Genomic DNA, 22,640 nt, shown 5'->3' on the forward strand with positions numbered 1-22,640 from the left:
ACAAAACGAGACATGACCTTTTTCAAGGTCAGTCTCGTAAAAAGATGCATTATTGCGTTCTAACTACCCGCTATTCAAAGTGCTCTGAACAAATTAAGGGAAACGTTCACAAACATTGGCACATCCTAAAATCCGATGATAGTCTCGGGAATGTGTTTTCGGACCTTCCCTTCGTCGTATTCTCGCGGGGCAGAAATCTCAGAGACCAATTGGTAAACTCTGATTTACCACCCCAAAATATTCCTGTACAACGTCTATTTGCGCCCCTACTGGATGGAAATTACAAATGTAATGGCTGTGCTCAATGCAATGGCACTTATAAATGTAGATCCTTCAAACACCCACAAACAGGGAAACAGATCCCAATAAATGGTGTTATTACGTGCTCCACTAAGGCAGTTATTTATCTTATAACTTGTCCTTGTGGTAAAAATGATGTAGGTAAAACAAAGTACGTATTAAAAGTACGTATCTCAGAGCATCGTAGCACCATTAGGTGTAAAAACTTTACTTATTCAGTTGCGGCCCACTTCTTGGAGGCAGGCCACTCGATTTCGTCTCTGCGTTATATTGGCATCGAACATGTCACCCTCCCTAGGAGAGGGGGTGACCTTGATAATTTATTGTTAAAACGAGAGGCTGCCTGGATCTTTAATTTAAAGACCCTTGCGCCCTTCGGTCTCAACGTAGACTTTGATCTGAAGCCATTCTTGTGATTATTGTGACTTTGCCACTGTAATTGTGTGTAAACTTGTATGGTCAAATTAATCTATGATCGATCGTATGCTATCCATTTGTTTGTATGCTGTTCTTTGTATGCCATTTTAATATTTGATTATTAACCAATGATATTAGGCCACTCCTGGCCATGATTACAGACACCTGTGTCTTTTGACACTATATGAACGACTCATCCCGCAGTGTTTGTGATTATACCCTGATGAAGACAGCTTGGCTGTCGAAACGTTGGTATTACATTTTTGCATCTGAGCTCCAAGAGTGTGCGTCTCTCTTTTATTTTCATGACTGCATGGTTGACCTGATAGCCAGTGAGGTGAGAGATATAGTCTCACCAACAAACACACATGCAGAAATATTACTGCGTAAGAGGAAGCTGGTTTGATGTTGATGATGATGATGTGTATTCCTGTGTGTCAAATAGTCTTGAGGGGAGGTGCTCATTGTGGAAGTGGGGCTTCTCATGTTGTTGTGAGGGGAGGTGCTCATTGTGGAAGTGGGGCTTCTCATGTTGTTGTGAGGGGAGGTGCTCATTGTGGAAGTCCAGATGGAAAAAGAGAAAGAGAGAGAGAGAGAGCAGGGGAGAGAGAGAGAGAGAGAGAGCAGGGGAGAGAGAGAGAGAGAGAGAGAGAGAGAGCAGGAGAGAGAGAGAGAGAGAGAGAGAGCGAGAGAGAGCAGAGGGAAAGAGAGAGAGCAGGGGGAGAGAGAGAGAGCAGGGGGAAAGAGAGAGAGCAGGGGAGAGAGAGAGAGAGAGAGAGAGCAGGGGGAAAGAGAGAGAGCAGGGGGAAGAAGAGAGAGAGAGAGCAGGGGGAAAGAGAGAGAGCAGGGGGAAGAAGAGAGAGAGAGAGCAGGGGGAAAGAGAGAGAGAGAGAGCAGAGGGATAGAGAGAGATTGAGTGAGAGATTGAATTGTTGCACCATCATGGAGGAAGAACTGCTCTCAAGCGGCCCTGGTAATGTAGTGTGAAGCAGAGGCTTTTCATATTGTTCTATTGCTATATATCAAATCACGTTTCTCACTGAGAGAGAAAGTCTATTATTTCTAAAATAACCACTTTGGCTTATGACAAAAATGGTAATAGCTTTGGGATAATTAAATCAAGACAACACCAATTTCAAATCGTAACTTCTTCCTATTATTCAGTGTTCCCGTGAGGTTGCGTGTATTTCCTGTTCCTGTTGACTACCAGCAGTGTCTAGCAGGACAAACTAAATGAAAATGATGCTGTCTTTCCTGTTGACTATCAGCAGTATCTAGCAGGACAAACTAAATGAAAATGATACTGTCTTTCCTGTTGACTATCAGCAGTGTCTAGCAGGACAAACCACATGAAAATGATGCTGTCTTTCCTGTTGACTATCAGCAGTATCTAGCAGGACAAACTAAATGAAAATGATGCTGTCTTTCCTGTTGACTATCAGCAGTATCTAGCAGGACAAACTAAATGAAAATGATGCTGTCTTTCCTGTTGACTATCAGCAGTATCTAGCAGGACAAACTAAATGAAAATGATGCTGTCTTTCCTGTTGACTCTATCAGCAGTATCTAGCAGGACAAACTAAATGAAAATGATGCTCTTTCCTGTTGACTATCAGCAGTGTCTAGCAGGACAAACTAAATGAAAATGATGCTGTCTTTCCTGTTGACTATCAGCAGTATCTAGCAGGACAAACCACATGAAAATGATGCTGTCTTTCCTGTTGACTATCAGCAGTGTCTTGCAGGATAAACCACATGAAAATGATGCTGTCTTTCCTGTTGACTATCAGCAGTGTCTAGCAGGACAAACCACATGAAAATGATGCTGTCTGTCCTGTTGACTCTATCAGCAGTATCTACCAGGACAAACATTTTTCCATTTCACAAACTATGATAAAGACCTTTTTCAAAAGAATAATAGTTTTCAGAAAACACCATCCAGAGCCCCAATAGAAAGAGCAAGACATCCGCTACACGACAGGAAGAAACAGAGAGAGAGGAACACCACAGTAACATCATGACTCAGATACCAGTAGAGAGGAACACCACACCACAGTAACATCATGACTCAGATACCAGTAGAGAGGAACACCACAGTAACATCATGACTCAGATACCAGTAGAGAGGAACACCACACCACAGTAACATCATGACTCAGATACCAGTAGAGAGGAACAACACAGTAACCTCATGACTCAGATACCAGTAGAGAGGAACACCACACCACAGTAACATCATGACTCAGATACCAGTAGAGAGGAACAACACACCACAGTAACATCATGACTCAGATACCAGTAGAGAGGAACACCACAGTAACATCATGACTCAGATACCAGTAGAGAGGAACACCACAGTAACATCATGACTCAGATACCAGTAGAGAGGAACACCACAGTAACATCATGACTCAGATACCAGTAGAGAGGAACACCACACCACAGTAACATCATGACTCAGATACCAGTAGAGAGGAACACCACACCACAGTAACATCATGACTCAGATACCAGTAGAGAGGAACACCACACCACAGTAACATCATGACTCAGATACCAGTAGAGAGGAACATCACACCACAGTAACATCATGACTCAGATACCAGTAGAGAGGAACACCACAGTAACATCATGACTCGGATACCAGTAGAGAGGAACACCACACCACAGTAACATCATGACTCAGATACCAGTAGAGAGGAACAACACACCACAGTAACATCATGACTCAGATACCAGTAGAGAGAGAGGAACACCACACCACAGTAACATCATGACTCAGATACCAGTAGAGAGGAACACCACAGTAACATCATGACTCAGATACCAGTAGAGAGGAACACCACACCACAGTAACATCATGACTCAGATACCAGTAGAGAGGAACACCACAGTAACATCATGACTCAGATACCAGTAGAGAGGAACATCACACCACAGTAACATCATGACTCAGATACCAGTAGAAAGGAACACCACAGTAACATCATGACTCAGATACCAGTAGAGAGGAACACCACACCACAGTAACATCATGACTCAGATACCAGTAGAGAGGAACACCACAGTAACATCATGACTCAGATACCAGTAGAGAGGAACACCACACCACAGTAACATCATGACTCAGATACCAGTAGAGAGGAACACCACAGTAACATCATGACTCAGATACCAGTAGAGAGGAACACCACACCACAGTAACATCATGACTCAGATACCAGTAGAGAGGAACACCACACCACAGTAACATCATGACTCAGATACCAGTAGAGAGGAACACCACAGTAACATCATGACTCAGATACCAGTAGAGAGGAACACCACACCACAGTAACATCATGACTCAGATACCAGTAGAGAGGAACACCACAGTAACATCATGACTCAGATACCAGTAGAGAGGAACACCACACCACAGTAACATCATGACTCAGATACCAGTAGAGAGGAACACCACAGTAACATCATGACTCAGATACCAGTAGAGAGGAACACCACACCACACCACAGTAACATCATGACTCAGATACCAGTAGAGAGGAACACCACAGTAACATCATGACTCAGATACCAGTAGAGAGGAACACCACACCACAGTAACATCATGACTCAGATACCAGTAGAGAGGAACACCACAGTAACATCATGACTCGGATACCAGTAGAGAGGAACACCACACCACAGTAACATCATGACTCAGATACCAGTAGAGAGGAACAACACACCACAGTAACATCATGACTCAGATACCAGTAGAGAGAGAGGAACACCACAGTAACATCATGACTCAGATACCAGTAGAGAGGAACACCACACCACACCACAGTAACATCATGACTCAGATACCAGTAGAGAGGAACACCACAGTAACATCATGACTCAGATACCAGTAGAGAGGAACACCACACCACAGTAACATCATGACTCAGATACCAGTAGAGAGGAACACCACAGTAACATCATGACTCAGATACCAGTAGAGAGGAACACCACACCACAGTAACATCATGACTCAGATACCAGTAGAGAGGAACACCACACCACAGTAACATCATGACTCAGATACCAGTAGAGAGGAACAACACACCACAGTAACATCATGACTCAGATACCAGTAGAGAGGAACACCACACCACAGTAACATCATGACTCAGATACCAGTAGAGAGGAACAACACAGTAACATCGGCTGTCAAATGTTTTCATTTCAACTTTAATTTCCTGATGATTCTACATGTTGAATCTCCCACAGTTCATCAACCCCCAGCAGGCGATCTCTAACACACTGCAACACTCTTCTGCTCTCAGGTGTTCGTCTCTCTGGTGTGTTTCAGTTCAGAAGTTCAGTTCATTTCAGAAGATTACCTGAATGGAATCGTTCATTCATTTGTTTGTTCGTTCATTCATTCGTTCGTTCGTTTGTTCATTAATTCGTTCATTAATTCGTTCATTAATTCGTTCATTCATTCATTCGTTCATTCATTCATTCATTTGTTTATTCATTGATTCATTCATTCGTTCATTCATTCGTTCATTCATTCGTTCATTCATTCGTTCATTCATTTATTCGTTCATTCATTCATTCGTTCATTTATTCATTAATTTATTAGTTTGTTCGTTCATTCATTCATTCGTTCATTTATTCATTAATTTATTAGTTCGTTCATTCATTCATTCATTCGTTCATTCATTCATTCATTCATTCATTCATTCATTCATTCCTTACCTGATAAAAGCCAGTGATATGACGTAGTCTGAGTGGACAGCGATCAGCCAATCACAGTCTTTGCTGTGCGGGTAGGGGAGGGGGAAGTTGGGGGAGAGGATGAATCCTGATGATCCTGTTACATTACCCCCACAGGGAGCTGCAGAAACACACACACACACACACACACGTTCAAAATATACAGTACCACATAATGTTGTGGTTTTAATGTCTTGGTCACGGTACCGTTAACCTCTAACCACACCGGGGGTTTTCAGACAGAATAATACAACTAGAAAATATCCCTAGCAGGGTTTAATTTGTACGTGTCACCAATACAGTTAGTAGGAAAGACTGACCCCATTAATACAGACTGACCCCATTAATACAGACTGACCCCATTAATACAGACTGACCCCATTAATACAGACTGACCCCATTAATACAGACTGACCCCTGTTATATCCACCAAAACGGGGTTGAAAAATGACCTTTTAATGCCCCACTATTGCAGAAAGCTTCGCAGAATAAACACAGTTATATTCCTAGTAGTATATATATATATATATATATATTTATATATATATATTGTTATCATAGATGTTTTATTTGATTTATCCAGGAAGTCCCAGTGAGGTCAGAAGACCTCTTTTAAAAGGCAGACCTGGTGTTTAAGAGGCTCGCTGATACAGCCTGAGGACAGAATAACTCTCGCTGTAGTGTTAAACGGAATAACCCCTCGTTCGGTTCCTAGGAGCCTGTCTTTGAAACCCCTGACGATGCAAACAGAACAACCACAGATATATTCATTTTAGTGTATAATGTACAGCCCCACCAATACAGATGGAGGGCTGATAAACCAGCTATATTTCATATACAGCCCCACCAATACAGATGGAGGGCTGATAAACCAGCTATATTTCATATACAGCCCCACCAATACAGATGGAGGGCTGATAAACCAGCTATATTTCATATACAGCCCCACCAATACAGCTGGAGGGCTGATAAACCAGCTATATTTCATATACAGCCCCACCAATACAGATGGAGGGCTGATAAACCAGCTATATTTCATATACAGCCCCACCAATACAGATGGAGGGCTGATAAACCAGCTATTTTTCATATACAGCCCCACCAATACAGATGGAGGGCTGATAAACCAGCTATATTTCATATACAGCCCCACCAATACAGATGGAGGGCTGATAAACCAGCTATATTTCATATACAGCCCCACCAATACAGATGGAGGGCTGATAAACCAGCTATATTTCATATACAGCCCCACCAATACAGATGGAGGGCTGATAAACCAGCTATATTTCATATACAGCCCCACCAATACAGATGGAGGGCTGATAAACCAGCTATATTTCATATACAGCCCCACCAATACAGATGGAGGGCTGATAAACCAGCTATATTTCATGTACAGCCCCACCAATACAGATGGAGGGCTGATAAACCAGCTATATTTCATATACAGCCCCACCAATACAGATGGAGGGCTGATAAACCAGCTATATTTCATATACAGCCCCACCAATACAGATGGAGGGCTGATAAACCAGCTATATTTCATATACAGCCCCACCAATACAGATGGAGGGCTGATAAACCAGCTATATTTCATATACAGCCCCACCAATACAGATGGAGGGCTGATAAACCAGCTATATTTCATATACAGCCCGACCAATACAGATGGAGGGCTGATAAACCAGCTATATTTCATATACAGCCCCACCAATACAGATGGAGGGCTGATAAACCAGCTATATTTCATGTACAGACACACCAATACAGATGGAGGGCTGATAAACCAGCTATATTTCATGTACAGCCCCACCAATACAGATGGAGGGCTGATAAACCAGCTATATTTCACATACAGCCCCACCAATACAGATGGAGGGCTGATAAACCAGCTATATTTCATATACAGCCCCACCAATACAGATGGAGGGCTGATTAACCAGCTATATTTCATATACAGCCCCACCAACACATCTGGGTGGGATAGTCTGCCAGTAGTATAGTATAGTATATTATAGCATAGCATAGTATAGTATAGTATACTATAGTATGGTATAATACAGTATATTGTAGTATAGCACAGTATAGTACGGTATAGTATATATAAGTACAGGATAGTACAGTACAGCACATTACAGTATAGAATAAATAAGTATGGTATAGCACAGTACAGTATAGTATAGATAAGTACAGTATAGTACAGTATAGTATAGAACAGCACGTATTGTATAGATCAGTACAGTACAGTTTAGTACGGTATAGTATTTATAAGTACAGTAGAGTACAGTATAGAACAGCGTAGTATAGTATAGCTCAGTACAGTACAGTATAGTACAGTATATTATAGTACAGTACAGTATAGTATGGTATAGTATATATACGTACAGTACAGTACTGGGCTGCCAGTAGTATAGTATAGTATAGTATAGATCAGTATAGTATAGATCAGTACAGTAGTAAATCCTCACCAATGCAGCTGGGAGGGCTGGGCTGCCAGCAGTATATTATATTATAGTATAGTATAGTATAGATCAGTATAGTATAGTTCAGTATAGTAGTAAATCCTCACCAATGCAGCTGGAAGGGCTGGGCTACTAGTAGTATAGTATAGTATAGTATGATATAGTATAGTGCAGTAGTACATCCTCACCAATGCAGCTGGGAGGGCTGGGCTACCAGTAGTATAGTATAGTATAGTATAGTATAGTATAGTATAGTATAGTATAGTACAGTAGTACATACTCACCAATGCAGCTGGGAGGGCTGGGCTGCCAGTAGTATAGTATAGTATAGTATAGTATAGATCAGTATAGTATAGTGGTAAATCCTCACCAATGCAGCTGGGAGGGCTGGGCTGCCAGTAGTATAGTATAGTATAGTATAGTATAGATCAGTATAGTATAGATCAGTATAGTAGTAAATCCTCACCAATGCAACTGGGAGGGCTGGGCTGCCAGTAGTATAGTATAGTATAGAATAGTATAGATCAGTATAGTATAGTAGTAAATCCCCACCAATGCAGCTGGGAGGGCTGGGCTGCCAGCAGTATAGAATAGTATAGATCAGTATAGTATAGATCAGTACAGTAGTAAATCCTCACCAATGCAGCTGGGAGGGCTGGGCTGCCAGTAATATAGTATAGTATAGTATAGTATAGATCAGTATAGTAGTACATCCTCACCAATGCAGCTGGGAGGGCTGGGCTGCCAGTAGTATCTGTTGTCCACTTGGATGCAGGTGATCTTGCTCTCTCCCTGCAGCTCATATCCTGGATCACAGGAGAAGGTCACCGTATCATCTGGTTCTCTCCCATCTCCGTGACGACTGCCGTTCATAGGCAGGCCTGGATCTCTGCAGGCTGTCGCCACTGAACCTGGAGACACACGGCAGACATGACGTTACGCAACAGTTGAAGGACACACAGCAGACATATGAGACCCGTTAGCTTCCCAGTTCATATGAGACCCGTTAGCTTCCCAGTTCATATGAGACCCGTTAGCTTCCCAGTTCATATGAGACCAGTTAGCTTCCCAGTTCATATGAGACCCGTTAGCTTCCCAGTTCATATGAGACCCGTTAGCTTCCCAATTCATATGAGACCCGTTAGCTTCACAGTTCATATGAGACCCGTTAGCTTCCCAGTTCATATGAGACCAGTTAGCTTCAGAGTTCATATGAGACCCGTTAGCTTCCCAGGTCATATGAGACCCGTTAGCTTCCCAGTTCATATGAGACCCATTAGCTTCCCAGTTCATATGAGACCAAATATTACAGAGTTGAAAGTAAATAGAATCTATAAATGCTCGTCTTTCTTGTCACTCAAGAAACTGAAAGGTATTCTTCTTGAAACACTCACTTGAGAAGTCGATGGCGAAGCCAGACTTGGTGATGTAGAAGTCAGTCTGGAACTGAACGGTGACGACGTTGAGGGTGCTGTGTATCCCCTCGGGGAGCAGGGAGCCAGACACCTCCCTCAGAGACATCTCATTTTCCGCTGGTCCGTCCCAAACCTCCAGGATGTCGTGAGATGCCTCTGTGTCGAACGCCAGGAACTGGAGGCTTAGGGAGGATGGGATTTAATAAATCGGATAAAAAGAATTAAAAAAGATTTTGGCCAAGACAACACCAATTTCAAATCACAAATTATTCATCTTCTATCTGTATTCGCTTGAGGTTGTGTGCATTTTCTGTTTACTCTATCACCAAGTGTCTGGCAGGACAAACCATCTGAAAACTATTCACATCTTCCCTTTGACTGGTGCCAGGCACTGGAGGGCTAGTTGGGAAGGATTGGGATCTGATTAGACAAACCAACTCCACAGTCAGGCAGCGACCGAAATGATTAGAGAAACTACAGTACCTCTACAGGCAGTCACCAACTGTGTATTCTGAATCTTTAATTACATGGTTCTGAGTAACAATAGCTGGAAATGCAGAAGGCTGTGTTTTGTAACGCATTGATATGTGAGATACCAGAGAAGGATGCCCCATTTTTTTTCTCTTCATTTTAATTTCATGGTAAAAAAAAAAGGTAGATGAGTACCAGGGTTTTCGTTATGCAAAATGTGCCGCCGGACAAGATGACTAGGAATATTTTAATTTAACGCCCATTTTTAGTAAATTATCTGACCCATAACCATTCGGTTTGCGTAACCCATTAGGGTGTCCACCACACGGTGCTCAGAATGACAGAAATCATATTTACATTATGGTAATTCATCTTCATAGAACGTGTAACTTCCTGCAATGAAAGCTGCCCAATAAAACATCACTTTCAAACATTTTCCCAAAATGCAATTCGTGGGGAAAACACCATTCTAAACGGTGCACCTTGATGCGAACGGTTTCAAATGTGACAGAGATCTCAGTTAGAAACTTAGAAAGAGGCGGGGAACCTAAAGATGCATCAACTAAGACGGGTTGCTAATATGACTGAAGGATTGTGCCTTTGACTTTCTGGACAATTGAAAAAAAAACTTTATATAAAAACCAATAGAACAGGAAAGAAATGTTGGTTTCAACGGCAAATGAGGAAGTCTTTATAAAATAACTGTCTGAGTGTTTCTACGGTGGGATATTAGCAGGAGCAACGAGCTGAGGAGCTGCAGGACCTGGAGAAGTCTGACAAGTGATATTCAGCTAAAAACAGGCTCTGTATGCTGTGCTCATGTGATAAATAAGATGCATGATGACTAACGAAAAAAATACACACGACCCAATTTAATTATACAAAATGTTGCAAATTAACCTATAGACCGATTAACATGGCGGTCAAATGTATTGCCATCGACTGATATTTCCAACAATGAATAAAAAGCATTGTTTTGCAATGGGATTGTTTTTTCTTTCACTCAATTTGGCAAAAAAAATATTTATCAGCTTTTCATCTTTTTTTTACTGGTCGAAAGCCGCCAATTACCGGGAAACTCTGATGCGTACATACCTCCAAAGCCAATTACCAGCTAAGGGAAACTCTGATGCGTACATACCTCCAAAGCCAATTACCAGCTAAGGGAAACTCTGATGCGTACATACCTCCAAAGCCAATTACCAGCTAAGGGAAACTCTGATGCGTACATACCTCCAAAGCCAATTACCAGCTAAGGGAAACTCTGATGCGTACATACCTCCAAAGCCAATTACCAGCTAAGGGAAACTCTGATGCGTACATACCGCCAAAGCCAATTACCAGCTAAGGGAAACTCTGATGCGTACATACCGCCAAAGCCAATTACCAGCTAAGGGAAACTCTGATGCGTATATACCGCCAAATCCAATTACCAAACTGTGCATTATGAATCATAATTTAATGATTAAAGTAAGTAAATATTTGACAAGATGTTATCTGAAACAACAGCAGGACTGTTTTGTAATACATTAACATAGAAATGGTTCTGTATGGTACCAGACAAGGGTACCCCATTTTGCCTATTCATTTTGTGGTAAAAAAGTTAATATCCGATTCCAATTCTATATTTGAAATAGCTACCTGACGATGTTGCCAGAGTTGACAGTGATGGTCCAGGTACAGCGCAGGTTGTTGTCGTAAGGAAAGGGATATCCAGGAGACAGGATGCGGCCTGTAGGCTCACCTTTGAACCTACCGCCACACTCCGCTGGAGGCACACACACGCAGAAACACACACGCAGAAACACACACACACAGAAACACACACACACAGAAACACACACACACACAGAAACACACACACACACACAGAAACACACACACACAGAAACACACACACCAAAAAAACAGGTCACTAACAGGTCATCCGACCTTGTCAACATCCAACATCTAAACAACAGAACAGTTCCCTCGAGGGAAAATGTATTAAAGAAATACATGCATACACAACTGCCAGACTTGTCAAATCAGACTATTCCCAGTTATTCAACACGGAGAATACAAAAACACAGAATAGAGATCTGAATACAAATGACTAGCGGTCAGTAAATCCTAGAGTAAAGCCCCTTTCTCCTTGTACCTGGTAATGGAATGGTGTGCGGTAGACAGAGTACCTAAAGTACTTAGACATGCCTAAATTATGCCTCTTAATGGCCCCATGAATTACCTTTAAAAGACTGTCCAGAAAATATATGTGTCTGGTCCTGGTCTGTGGGAGAGAGACTCAACACTGCACATTTTGAATTTCTCAGCTATTGTCCTGGTTATCATCAGCCATCAGTATTGCTAACAAACTATCCACACTTCATTAGTATAAATTACATGATCTAACTATCTATCTATCTGTCTGATCTAACAACAGATCTAACTATCTATCTATCTGATCTAACACATCTAACTATCTATCTATCTGATCTAACAACAGATCTAACTATCTATCTATCTGATCTAACAACAGATCTAACTATCTATCTGTCTGATCTAACAACATATCTAACTATCTATCTATCTGATCTAACAACATATCTAACTATCTATCTGTCTGATCTAACACATCTAACTATCTATCTATCTGATCTAACAACAGATCTAACTATCTATCTATCTGATCTAACAACAGATCTAACTATCTATCTATCTGATCTAACAACATATCTAACTAACTATCTATCTGATCTAACAGCAGAACCATAACAGGTATCAAAGCAGAAAGCAAGCATTTCATCAACTGTCTCTCTCTCTCTCTCTCTCTCTCTCTCTCTCCTTTGTCTCTCATGTTTCTCTCTCTCTCTCTCGTGTATCTCTCTCTCTCGTGTTTCTCTCTCTCTCTCTCTCAATTTCAATTTAAGGGGCTTTAGTGGCATAGGAAACATATGTTTACATTGCCAAAGCAAGTGAAATAGATAATAAACAGAAGTGAAATAAACCATAAAAAATGTACAGTAAAACATTACACTCACAAATGTTCCGAAAGAATAAAGACATTTCTATGTACAGTGTTGTAATGATGTGCAAATAGTTAAAGAACACAAGGGAACATAAATAAACATAAATATGGGTTGTATTTACAATGGTGTGTGTTCTTCACTGGTTGACCTTTTCTTGTGGCAACAGGTCACAAATCTTGCTGCTGTGATGTCACACTGTGGTATTTCACCCAGTAGATATGGGAGTTTATCAAATCAGTTTGTGGGTAGTGGGCACATAGCCTGTCTTCTCTTGAGAGCCAGGTCTGCCTCCTGTGGCATTTCTCAATAGCAAGGCTATGCTCACTGAGTCTGTACATAGTCAAAGCTTTCCTTAATTTTGGGGTCAGTCACGGTGGTCAGGTACTCTACTCTCTGTTTAGGGCCAAATAGCATTCCAGTTTGCTCTAGTTTTTTTGTAAATTCTTTCCAATTTGTCAAGTAATGATCTTTTTGTTTTATCATGATTTGGTTGGGTCTAATTGTGTTGCTGTCCTGAGGCTCTGTTGGGTCTGTTTGTGTTTGTGAACAGAGCCCCAGGACCAGCTTGCTTAGGGGACTCTTCTCCAGGTTAATCTCTCTGTAGGTGATGGCTTTGTTATGGAAGGTTTGGGAATCTCTTCCTTTTAGGTGGTTGTATAATTTAACGGCTCTTTTCTGGATGTTGATAATTAGCAGTCCCTCTCTCGTGTTTCTCTCTCTCTCTCTCTCTCTCTCTCTCTCTCTCTCTCTCTCTCTCTGAAGCTCTATCGCTCTCTGTTTTACATACAATAAACTCACTGTACCTGTTGAAAATTATTTGCTATTCAAGATGGATAAAAGACTTCCTGTTAAAACTGTGTTAGCTCCTGCTCTTTAGGCCAGACACTGGTTTACAACCAAAACACTGCATACACAAGAATCCTCTACTGTCTTTCTGTATGCTCTCGCACTCTCTCTTGTCTCTCTCACTCTCTCTTGTCTCTATCTCTCTCGTTTCTCTCTTTCTCTCTCTCTCTCTCTCTCTCTCTCTGTCTCTCTCTCTCGTCTCTGTCTCTCTCTCATTTCTCTCTCTCTCTCTCGTTTCTCTCTCTCTCTCTCTCTCTCTCTCTCTCTCTCTCGTTTCTCTCTCTCTCGTTTCTCTCTCTGTGTCTCTCGGTCTCTCTCTCTCTCTCTCTTGTCTCTATCTCTCTCGTTTCTCTCTCTGTCTCTCTCTGTCTCTCTCTCTCTCTCTCTCTCTGTCTGTGTCTCTCTCTCTCAGTGTCTCTCTCTCTCTGTTTTACATACACTAAACTCTCTGTCCCCGTTGAAAAGGATTTGTTATTCAAGCTGGATAATAGACTTCCTATCAGTAAAGTGTTAACTCCAGCTCTTTAGGGCCAGCCACTGTTTAACAACCAAAACACTGCATACAAAATAATACAGTAGTAGCTCACAGGAGATATTCCTGAATAAATCCATGTTAAATAGAGAAACCAAGGCTCCGTGGCATTTATGAAGCCACTCTGTAGCTACACCTGCCAAATGTTTATGTCCATCTTTTACCAGAATCTATCAGCACAATCCACCGCTGATACACAGCTTCTCTACACCTGCTAGAATTCAAGCTAATTGCAGTGAATAACCTCAGTGGTTTGTCCTCCTCGCCTTCACAATGGACTGAACCTAATGCAGGAATCTAAACATCTAACACTGATCACAGACGGGAAGGATGGAAAACGGACAAAAACCTTTTTAAAAAATGGATGATTTGGATAGACGTGCATTAGTCCATGAGCTACTAAAAAAAAGAGATATTTAAATGTTTCCAATCACTCAAAATGAAATAAATAAATAATAAAATGCGATGAGTTAATTATTTGAAATCACTGCACTACAATACAGCACAATGCTCTCACTTAACGTTAAAAAACAACTGGCATCAAGACCATTTAACATAAAGAAGCAACTGGCATCAAGACCACTTAACATAAAGAACCAACTGGCATCAAGACCACTTAACATAAAGAACCAACTGGCATCAAGACCACTTAACATAAAGAACCAACTGGCATCAAGACCACTTAACATAAAGAATCAACTGGCATCAAGACCACTTAACATAAAGAACCAACTGGCATCAAGACCACTTAACATAAAGAATCAACTGGCATCAAGACCACTTACCATAAAGAACCAACTGGCATCAAGACCACTTAACATAAAGAACCAACTGGCATCAAGACCACTTAACATAAAGAATCAGCTGGCATCAAGACCACTTAACATAAAGAACCAACTGGCATCAAGGCTACTTAACATAAAGAACCAACTGGCATGAAGACCATTTAACATAAAGAACCAACTGGCATCAAGACCACTTACCATAAAGAACCAACTGGCATCAAGACCACTTAACATAAAGAACCAACTGGCATCAAGACCACTTAACATAAAGAATCAGCTGGCATCAAGACCACTTAACATAAATAACCAACTGGCATCAAGACCACTTAACATAAAGAACCAACTGGCATCACCCCCATTCTCAAGGATCAATTATTCTGAACAAAACATGAGAGCTATTTGTCTTCTCCAACTAAATGAAAAGCGGAACGTTTTTCCAACAGTCCAATTAAGTGGAAATCATGTAGGACTAAATCCCTGAGATTAACACTGAGCTCAGCAATGTTGACTGTCTGATTGGACTGTATACTAATATGGGCTGCCAGGGAAAGGATGCAGGGAGGGAGAGAAAGAGAGCGTGAGAAAGACAGAGAGACAGAGAGAGAGAGAGAAAGACAGAGACAGAGAGAAAGAGAAAGAAAGAGAGACAGAGAGAGAGAGAGCGTGAGAAAGACAGAGAGACAGAGAGAGCGTGAGAAAGACAGAGAGACAGAGAGAGAGAGAGACAGAGAGACAGAGAGGGAGAGAGAAAGAGAAAGACAGAGAGACAGAGAGAGAGAGAGACAGAGAGACAGAGAGGGAGAGAGAAAGAGAAAGAAAGAGAGACAGAGAGAGAGAGAGCGTGAGAAAGACAGAGACAGAGAGAGAGAGAAAGAGAAAGAAAGAGAGACAGAGAGAGAGAGAGAAAGAACAGGAGAGAGAGACAGGGATAGAGGGAGTGAGGTGGGGGAGGGAGGAAGGGAGATGGGATAGAACGAGAGAGAGAGATGGAGAGAGAGAGAAAGAGAAAGAAAGAGGTGCGAGAAAAATAACGAGAGAGAGAGACAGGAAGGGAGGGAGATGGATAGAAAGAGAGAGAGATGGAGAGAGAAGAGAGATTGAAAGAAAGAGGGGGACAAGGAAGGATTACCTATGCATGAGGGCAGGTGGTTGTCCCACGCTCTTCTCTCTCGGGTCATGCACTTGAGTATGCCACTTCCGTGCAGGGAATAACCTTGGTCACAGCCGTACGTGATGGCACTGCCAGCGAAGTGCCCCTGGTCGCTGACTTTGAACCCAAACTGAGGCACCCCGGGATCCTCGCAGTGAGACAGATCAAAACCTGCCAGAGAGTTATAGAGTAGAGGAGAAGACAAAGAGGGGAAAACAGGTTGTATCATTATGGAGACTGTCCTAGAGACAACACACATTATAGAGACTGTCATAGAGACAAAACACATTATAGTGTAGAGGAGAAGACAAAGAGGGGAAAACAGGTTGTATCATTATGGAGACTGTCATAGAGACAACACACATTGTAGAAACTGTCCTAGAGACAACATACATTGTGGAGACCTTCCTAGAGACCACACACATTATAGAGACTGTCCAAGAGACCACACACATTATAGAGTGGAGGAGAAGACAAAGAGGGAAAAACTGGTTGTATCATTATGGAGACAGTCCTAGAGACAACACACATTATGGAGACCTTCCTAGAGACAAAACACATTATAGAAACTGTCCTAGAGACAACACACATTATGGGGACCATCCTAGAGACCACACACATTATGGAGACCATCCTCGAGACAACACACATTATGGAGACCATCCTCGACACCACACACATTATAGAGACTGTCCTAGAGACCACACCCATTATGGAGACCATCCTAGAGACAACAGACCTTATAGAGACCATCCTCGAGACAACACACATTATGGGGACCATCCTAGAGACAACACGCATTACAGAGACCGTCCTAGAGACAACACACATTATGGAGACCATCCTAGAGACACCGCACCTTATAGAGACCGTCCTCAAGACAACACACATTATGGAGACCATCTTAGAGACAACACACATTATGGAGACCATCCTAGAGACGACAGACACAAGGACACACGTGCTCACATTATGGCTGCACACCTGGAGACTACACACATTATGGAGACCATCCTAGAGACCACACACATTATGGGGACCATCCTAGAGACCACACACATTATGGAGACCATCCTAGAGACAACACACATTACAGAGACCGTCCTAGAGACAACACACATTATAGAGACCATCCTAGAGACAACACACCTTATAGAGCCCGTCCTCAAGACAACACACATTATGGAAACCATCCTAGAGACAACACACATTATGGAGACTGTCCTAGAGACAACACACATTATGGAGACCATCCTAGAGACAACACACATTATGGAGACCATCCTCGAGACAACACACATTATGGAGACCATCCTAGAGATAACACACCTTATAGAGACCATCCTCGAGACAACACACATTATGGGGACCATCCTAGAGACCACACACATTATGGAGACCATCCTAGATACCACACACATTATGGAGACCGTCCTAGAGACCACACACATTATGGAGACCATCCTAGAGACAACACACATTATGGAGACCATCCTCGAGACGACAGATGTGCTCACATTATGGCTGCACACCTGGAGACAACACATTCACACACTAGAGCACATACACAAGGACATACACAAAACTCAGAAAACAATGTGTCTGCATTTCAACTAGTAAGTGTTTCTGGGAACCAGCCATAGTGTCACACAGTGACATAATCTCATTCCTCTGCATTGTAAAGACCAGAGGAGGCTGCTGAGGGGAGGACAGTTCATAATAATGGCTGGAACGACGTGAATTGGAAACGGCATTAAAAACACATTGAAAACATGTTCGCTACCATTTCACTCATTAACAGCCATTAGCACGAGCCCGTCCTCCCTTATTAAGGTGCCACCAACCTCCTGTGGTAAAGACATTAACTATGTCCTATGTAGCACCCGATGCTCTGGTTAAATGTAGTGCACTATATATCTACAGGGAATAGGGTGCCATTTGGGACGCGGGCCTTATTGATTAATAAAGCGTGGGAATAATGTCCCGCTTCAGAACATAGTGAGTATGGTGGACTTAAAGTCCCATTAAATGACTAAGCAGGAAAAAGATCCTTTCTGGACAGAGACAACAATTACATCTAGCTAATTAACTGCTCAAGTGACCGTGACTCTGGTAGCAGGATGGAGAAGTGCTATAGGCTAAGGCTCCTCTTAACAGTGGGATGAAGGGAAAAATATTAACCCTATGTGTTAGGGATGAGGTATTAACCCTATGTGTTAGGGATGAGGTCTTAACACTATTTGTTAGGGATGAGGTCTTAACCCTATGGGTTAGGGATGAGGTATTAAGCCTATGTGTTAGGGATGAGGTATTAAACCTATGTGTTAGGGATGAGGTCTTAACCCTATGGGTTAGGGATGAGGTATTAACCCTATGTGTTAGGGATGAGGTATTAACCCTATGTGTTAATCTACCACCCCACTACCACTATCAGATTAGAGCCATAATGGAGACTAGACATCTACCACACAACTACCACTATCAGATTAGAGCCATAAAGGAGACTAGACATCTACCACCCAACTACCACAATCAGATTAGAACCATAAAGGAGACTAGACATCTAACACTATTGGATTAGAGTCATAAAGGAGACTAGACATCTACCACCCCACTACCACTATCAGATTAGAGTCATAAAGGAGACTAGACATCTACCACTATCAGATTATTGCCATAAAGGAGACTAGACATCTACCACTATCAGATTAGAGCCATAATGGAGACTAGACATCTACCACCCCACTACCACTATAAGATTAGAGCCATAATGGAGACTAGACATCTACCACCCAACTACCACTATCAGATTAGAGACATAAAGGAGACTAGACATCTACCACCCAACTACCACTATCAGAATAGAGCCATAAAGGAGACTAGACATCTACCACCCAACTACCACAATCAGATTTGAACCATAAAGGAGACTAGATAGACATCTACCACCCCACTACCACAATCAGATTAGAACCATAAAGGAGACTAGACATCTACCACCCCACTACCACAATCAGATTAGAACCATAAAGGAGACTAGACATCTACCACTATTGGATTAGAGTCATAAAGGAGACTATACATCTACCACCCCACTACCACTATCAGATTAGAGTCATAAAGGAGACTAGACATCTACCACTATCATATTAGAGCCATAGTGGAGACTAGACATCTACCACTATCAGATTAGAGCCATAATGGAGACTAGACATCTACCACTATCATATTAGAGCCATAATGGAGACTAGACATCTACCACTATCATATTTGAGCCATAATGGAGACTAGACATCTACCACCCAACTACCACTATCAGATTAGAGCCATAATTGAGAATACACATCTACCACCTCACTACCACAATCAGATTAGAGCCATAAAGGAGAATAGACATCTACCACCCCACTACCACAATCAGATTAGAACCATAAAGGAGACTAGACATCTACCACAATCGGATTAGAGCCATAATGGAGACTAGACATCTACCACCCCACCACCACTTTCAGATTAGAGCCATAATGGAGAGTAGATATCTACCACTATCAGATTAGAGACATAATGGAGACTAGACATCTACCACTATCATATTCGAGCAATAATGGAGACTAGACATCTACAACTATCATATTAGAGCCATAATGGAGACTAGACATCTGTCACTATCATATTTGACCCATAATGGAGACTAGACGACTACCACCCCACCAACACTATCAGATTAGAGCCAGAAAAGAGACTAGCCATCTACCACCCAACTACCACTATCAGATTAGAGCCATAATGGAGACTAAACATCTACCACCCCACTACCACAATCAGCTTAGAGCCATAAAGGAGACTAGACATCTACCACCCCACTACCACAATCAGATTAGAACCATAAAGGAGACTAGACATCTACCACTATCAGATTAGAGTCAAAAAGGAGACTAGACATCTACCACTATAATTTTAGAGCCATAATGGAGACTAGACATCTACCACTATCATATTAGAGCCATAATGGAGACTATACATCTACCACTATCATATTAGAGCCATAAAGGAGACTAGACATCTACAACCCCACTACCACAATCAGATTAGAACCATAAAAGAGACTAGACATCTACCACCCCACTACCACTATCAGATTAGAGCCATAATGGAGACTAGACATCTACCACCCCATCACCACTATCAGATTAGAGCAATAATGGAGAGTAGACATCTACCACTATCATTTTAGAGCCATAATGGAGACTATAAATCTACCACTATCAGATTAGAGCCATAATGGAGACTAGACATCTACCACCCCACCACCACTATCATATTAGAGCCATAATGGAGACTAGACATCTACCACTATCGTATTTGAGCCATAATGGAGACTAGACATCTACCACCCCACCACCACTATCAGATTAGAGCTATAAAGGAGACTAGCCATCTCCCACCCAACTACCACTATCAGATTAGAGCCATAATGGAAACTAAACATCTACCACCCCACTACCACAAACAGATTAGAGCCATAAAGGAGACTGGACATCTACCCCCCCCCCCCACTACCACAATCAGATTAGAACCATAAAGGAGACTAGACATCTACCACTATCGGATTAGAGTCATAAAGGAGACTAGACATCTACCACCCCACTACCACTATCAGATTAGAGTCAAAAAGGAGACTAGACATCTACCACTATCATTTTAGAGACAAAATGGAGACTAGACATCTACCACTATCAGATTAGAGCCATAAAGGATACTAGACATCTACCACTATCAGATTAGAGCCATAAAGGAGACTAGCCATCTACCACCCAACTACCACTATCAGATTAGAGCCATAAAGGAGACTAGACATCTACCACCCCACCACCACTATCAGATTAGAGCCATAATGGAGAGTAGACATCTACCACTATCATGTTAGAGCCATAATGGAGACTAGATATCTACCACTATCAGATTAGAACCATAAAGGAGACTAGACATCTACCACTATCAGAATAGAGCCATAAGGGAGACTAGACATCTACCACTATCAGATTAGAACCTTAAAGGAGACTAGACATCTACCACTATCAGATTAGAGCCATAATGGAGACTAGACATCTACCACCCCACCACCACTATCATATTAGAGCCATAATGGAGACTAGACATCTACCACTATCGTATTTGAGCCATAATGGAGACTAGACATCTACCACCCCACCACCACTATCAGATTAGAGCTATAAAGGAGACTAGCCATCTCCCACCCAACTACCACTATCAGATTAGAGCCATAATGGAAACTAAACATCTACCACCCCACTACCACAAACAGATTAGAGCCATAAAGGAGACTGGACATCTACCCCCCCCCCCCCCCACTACCACAATCAGATTAGAACCATAAAGGAGACTAGACATCTACCACTATCGGATTAGAGTCATAAAGGAGACTAGACATCTACCACCCCACTACCACTATCAGATTAGAGTCAAAAAGGAGACTAGACATCTACCACTATCATTTTAGAGACAAAATGGAGACTAGACATCTACCACTATCAGATTAGAGCCATAAAGGATACTAGACATCTACCACTATCAGATTAGAGCCATAAAGGAGACTAGCCATCTACCACCCAACTACCACTATCAGATTAGAGCCATAAAGGAGACTAGACATCTACCACCCCACCACCACTATCAGATTAGAGCCATAATGGAGAGTAGACATCTACCACTATCATGTTAGAGCCATAATGGAGACTAGATATCTACCACTATCAGATTAGAACCATAAAGGAGACTAGACATCTACCACCCCACTACCACTATCAGATTAGAGCCATAATGGAGACTAGACATCTACCACCCCATCACCACTATCAGATTAGAGCCATAATGGAGAGTAGACATCTACCACTATCATTTTAGAGCCATAATGGAGACTATAAATCTACCACTATCAGATTAGAGCCATAATGGGGACTAGACATCTACCACCCCACCACCACTATCATATTAGAGCCATAATGGAGACTAGACATCTACCACTATCGTATTTGAGCCATAATGGAGACTAGACATCTACCACCCCACCACCACTATCAGATTAGAGCTATAAAGGAGTCTAGCCATCTACCACCCAACTACCACTATCAGATTAGAGCCATAATGGAAACTAAACATCTACCACCCCACTACCACAAACAGATTAGAGCCATAAAGGAGACTGGACATCTACCCCCCCCCCCCCCCCACTACCACAATCAGATTAGAACCATAAAGGAGACTAGACATCTACCACTATCGGATTAGAGTCATAAAGGAGACTAGACATCTACCACCCCACTACCACTATCAGATTAGAGTCAAAAAGGAGACTAGACATCTACCACTATCATTTTAGAGACAAAATGGAGACTAGACATCTACCACTATCAGATTAGAGCCATAAAGGATACTAGACATCTACCACTATCAGATTAGAGCCATAAAGGAGACTAGCCATCTA

At 42.0% G+C, this 22,640-nt stretch overlaps 1 protein-coding gene across 1 annotated transcript in view; it reads right to left on the bottom strand.

The window, feature by feature from the left end:
• Positions 1 to 22,640, bottom strand: part of LOC139405583 (CUB and sushi domain-containing protein 3-like) — a 493,337-nt gene that overhangs the window by 308,806 nt on the left and 161,891 nt on the right. The window contains exons 23-27 of the mRNA XM_071147995.1: positions 16,115 to 16,306; positions 11,456 to 11,582; positions 9,323 to 9,525; positions 8,648 to 8,839; positions 5,446 to 5,584 (exon numbers count right to left, since the gene is read on the bottom strand). Coding sequence (XP_071004096.1) covers positions 5,446 to 5,584; positions 8,648 to 8,839; positions 9,323 to 9,525; positions 11,456 to 11,582; positions 16,115 to 16,306 — 853 coding nt within the window. The remainder of the gene's footprint in view (positions 1 to 5,445; positions 5,585 to 8,647; positions 8,840 to 9,322; positions 9,526 to 11,455; positions 11,583 to 16,114; positions 16,307 to 22,640) is intronic.

The sequence above is a fragment of the Oncorhynchus clarkii genome, chromosome 3 (assembly GCF_045791955.1).
Source record: "Oncorhynchus clarkii lewisi isolate Uvic-CL-2024 chromosome 3, UVic_Ocla_1.0, whole genome shotgun sequence".
In the NCBI taxonomy this organism is placed as follows: domain Eukaryota; kingdom Metazoa; phylum Chordata; class Actinopteri; order Salmoniformes; family Salmonidae; genus Oncorhynchus; species Oncorhynchus clarkii.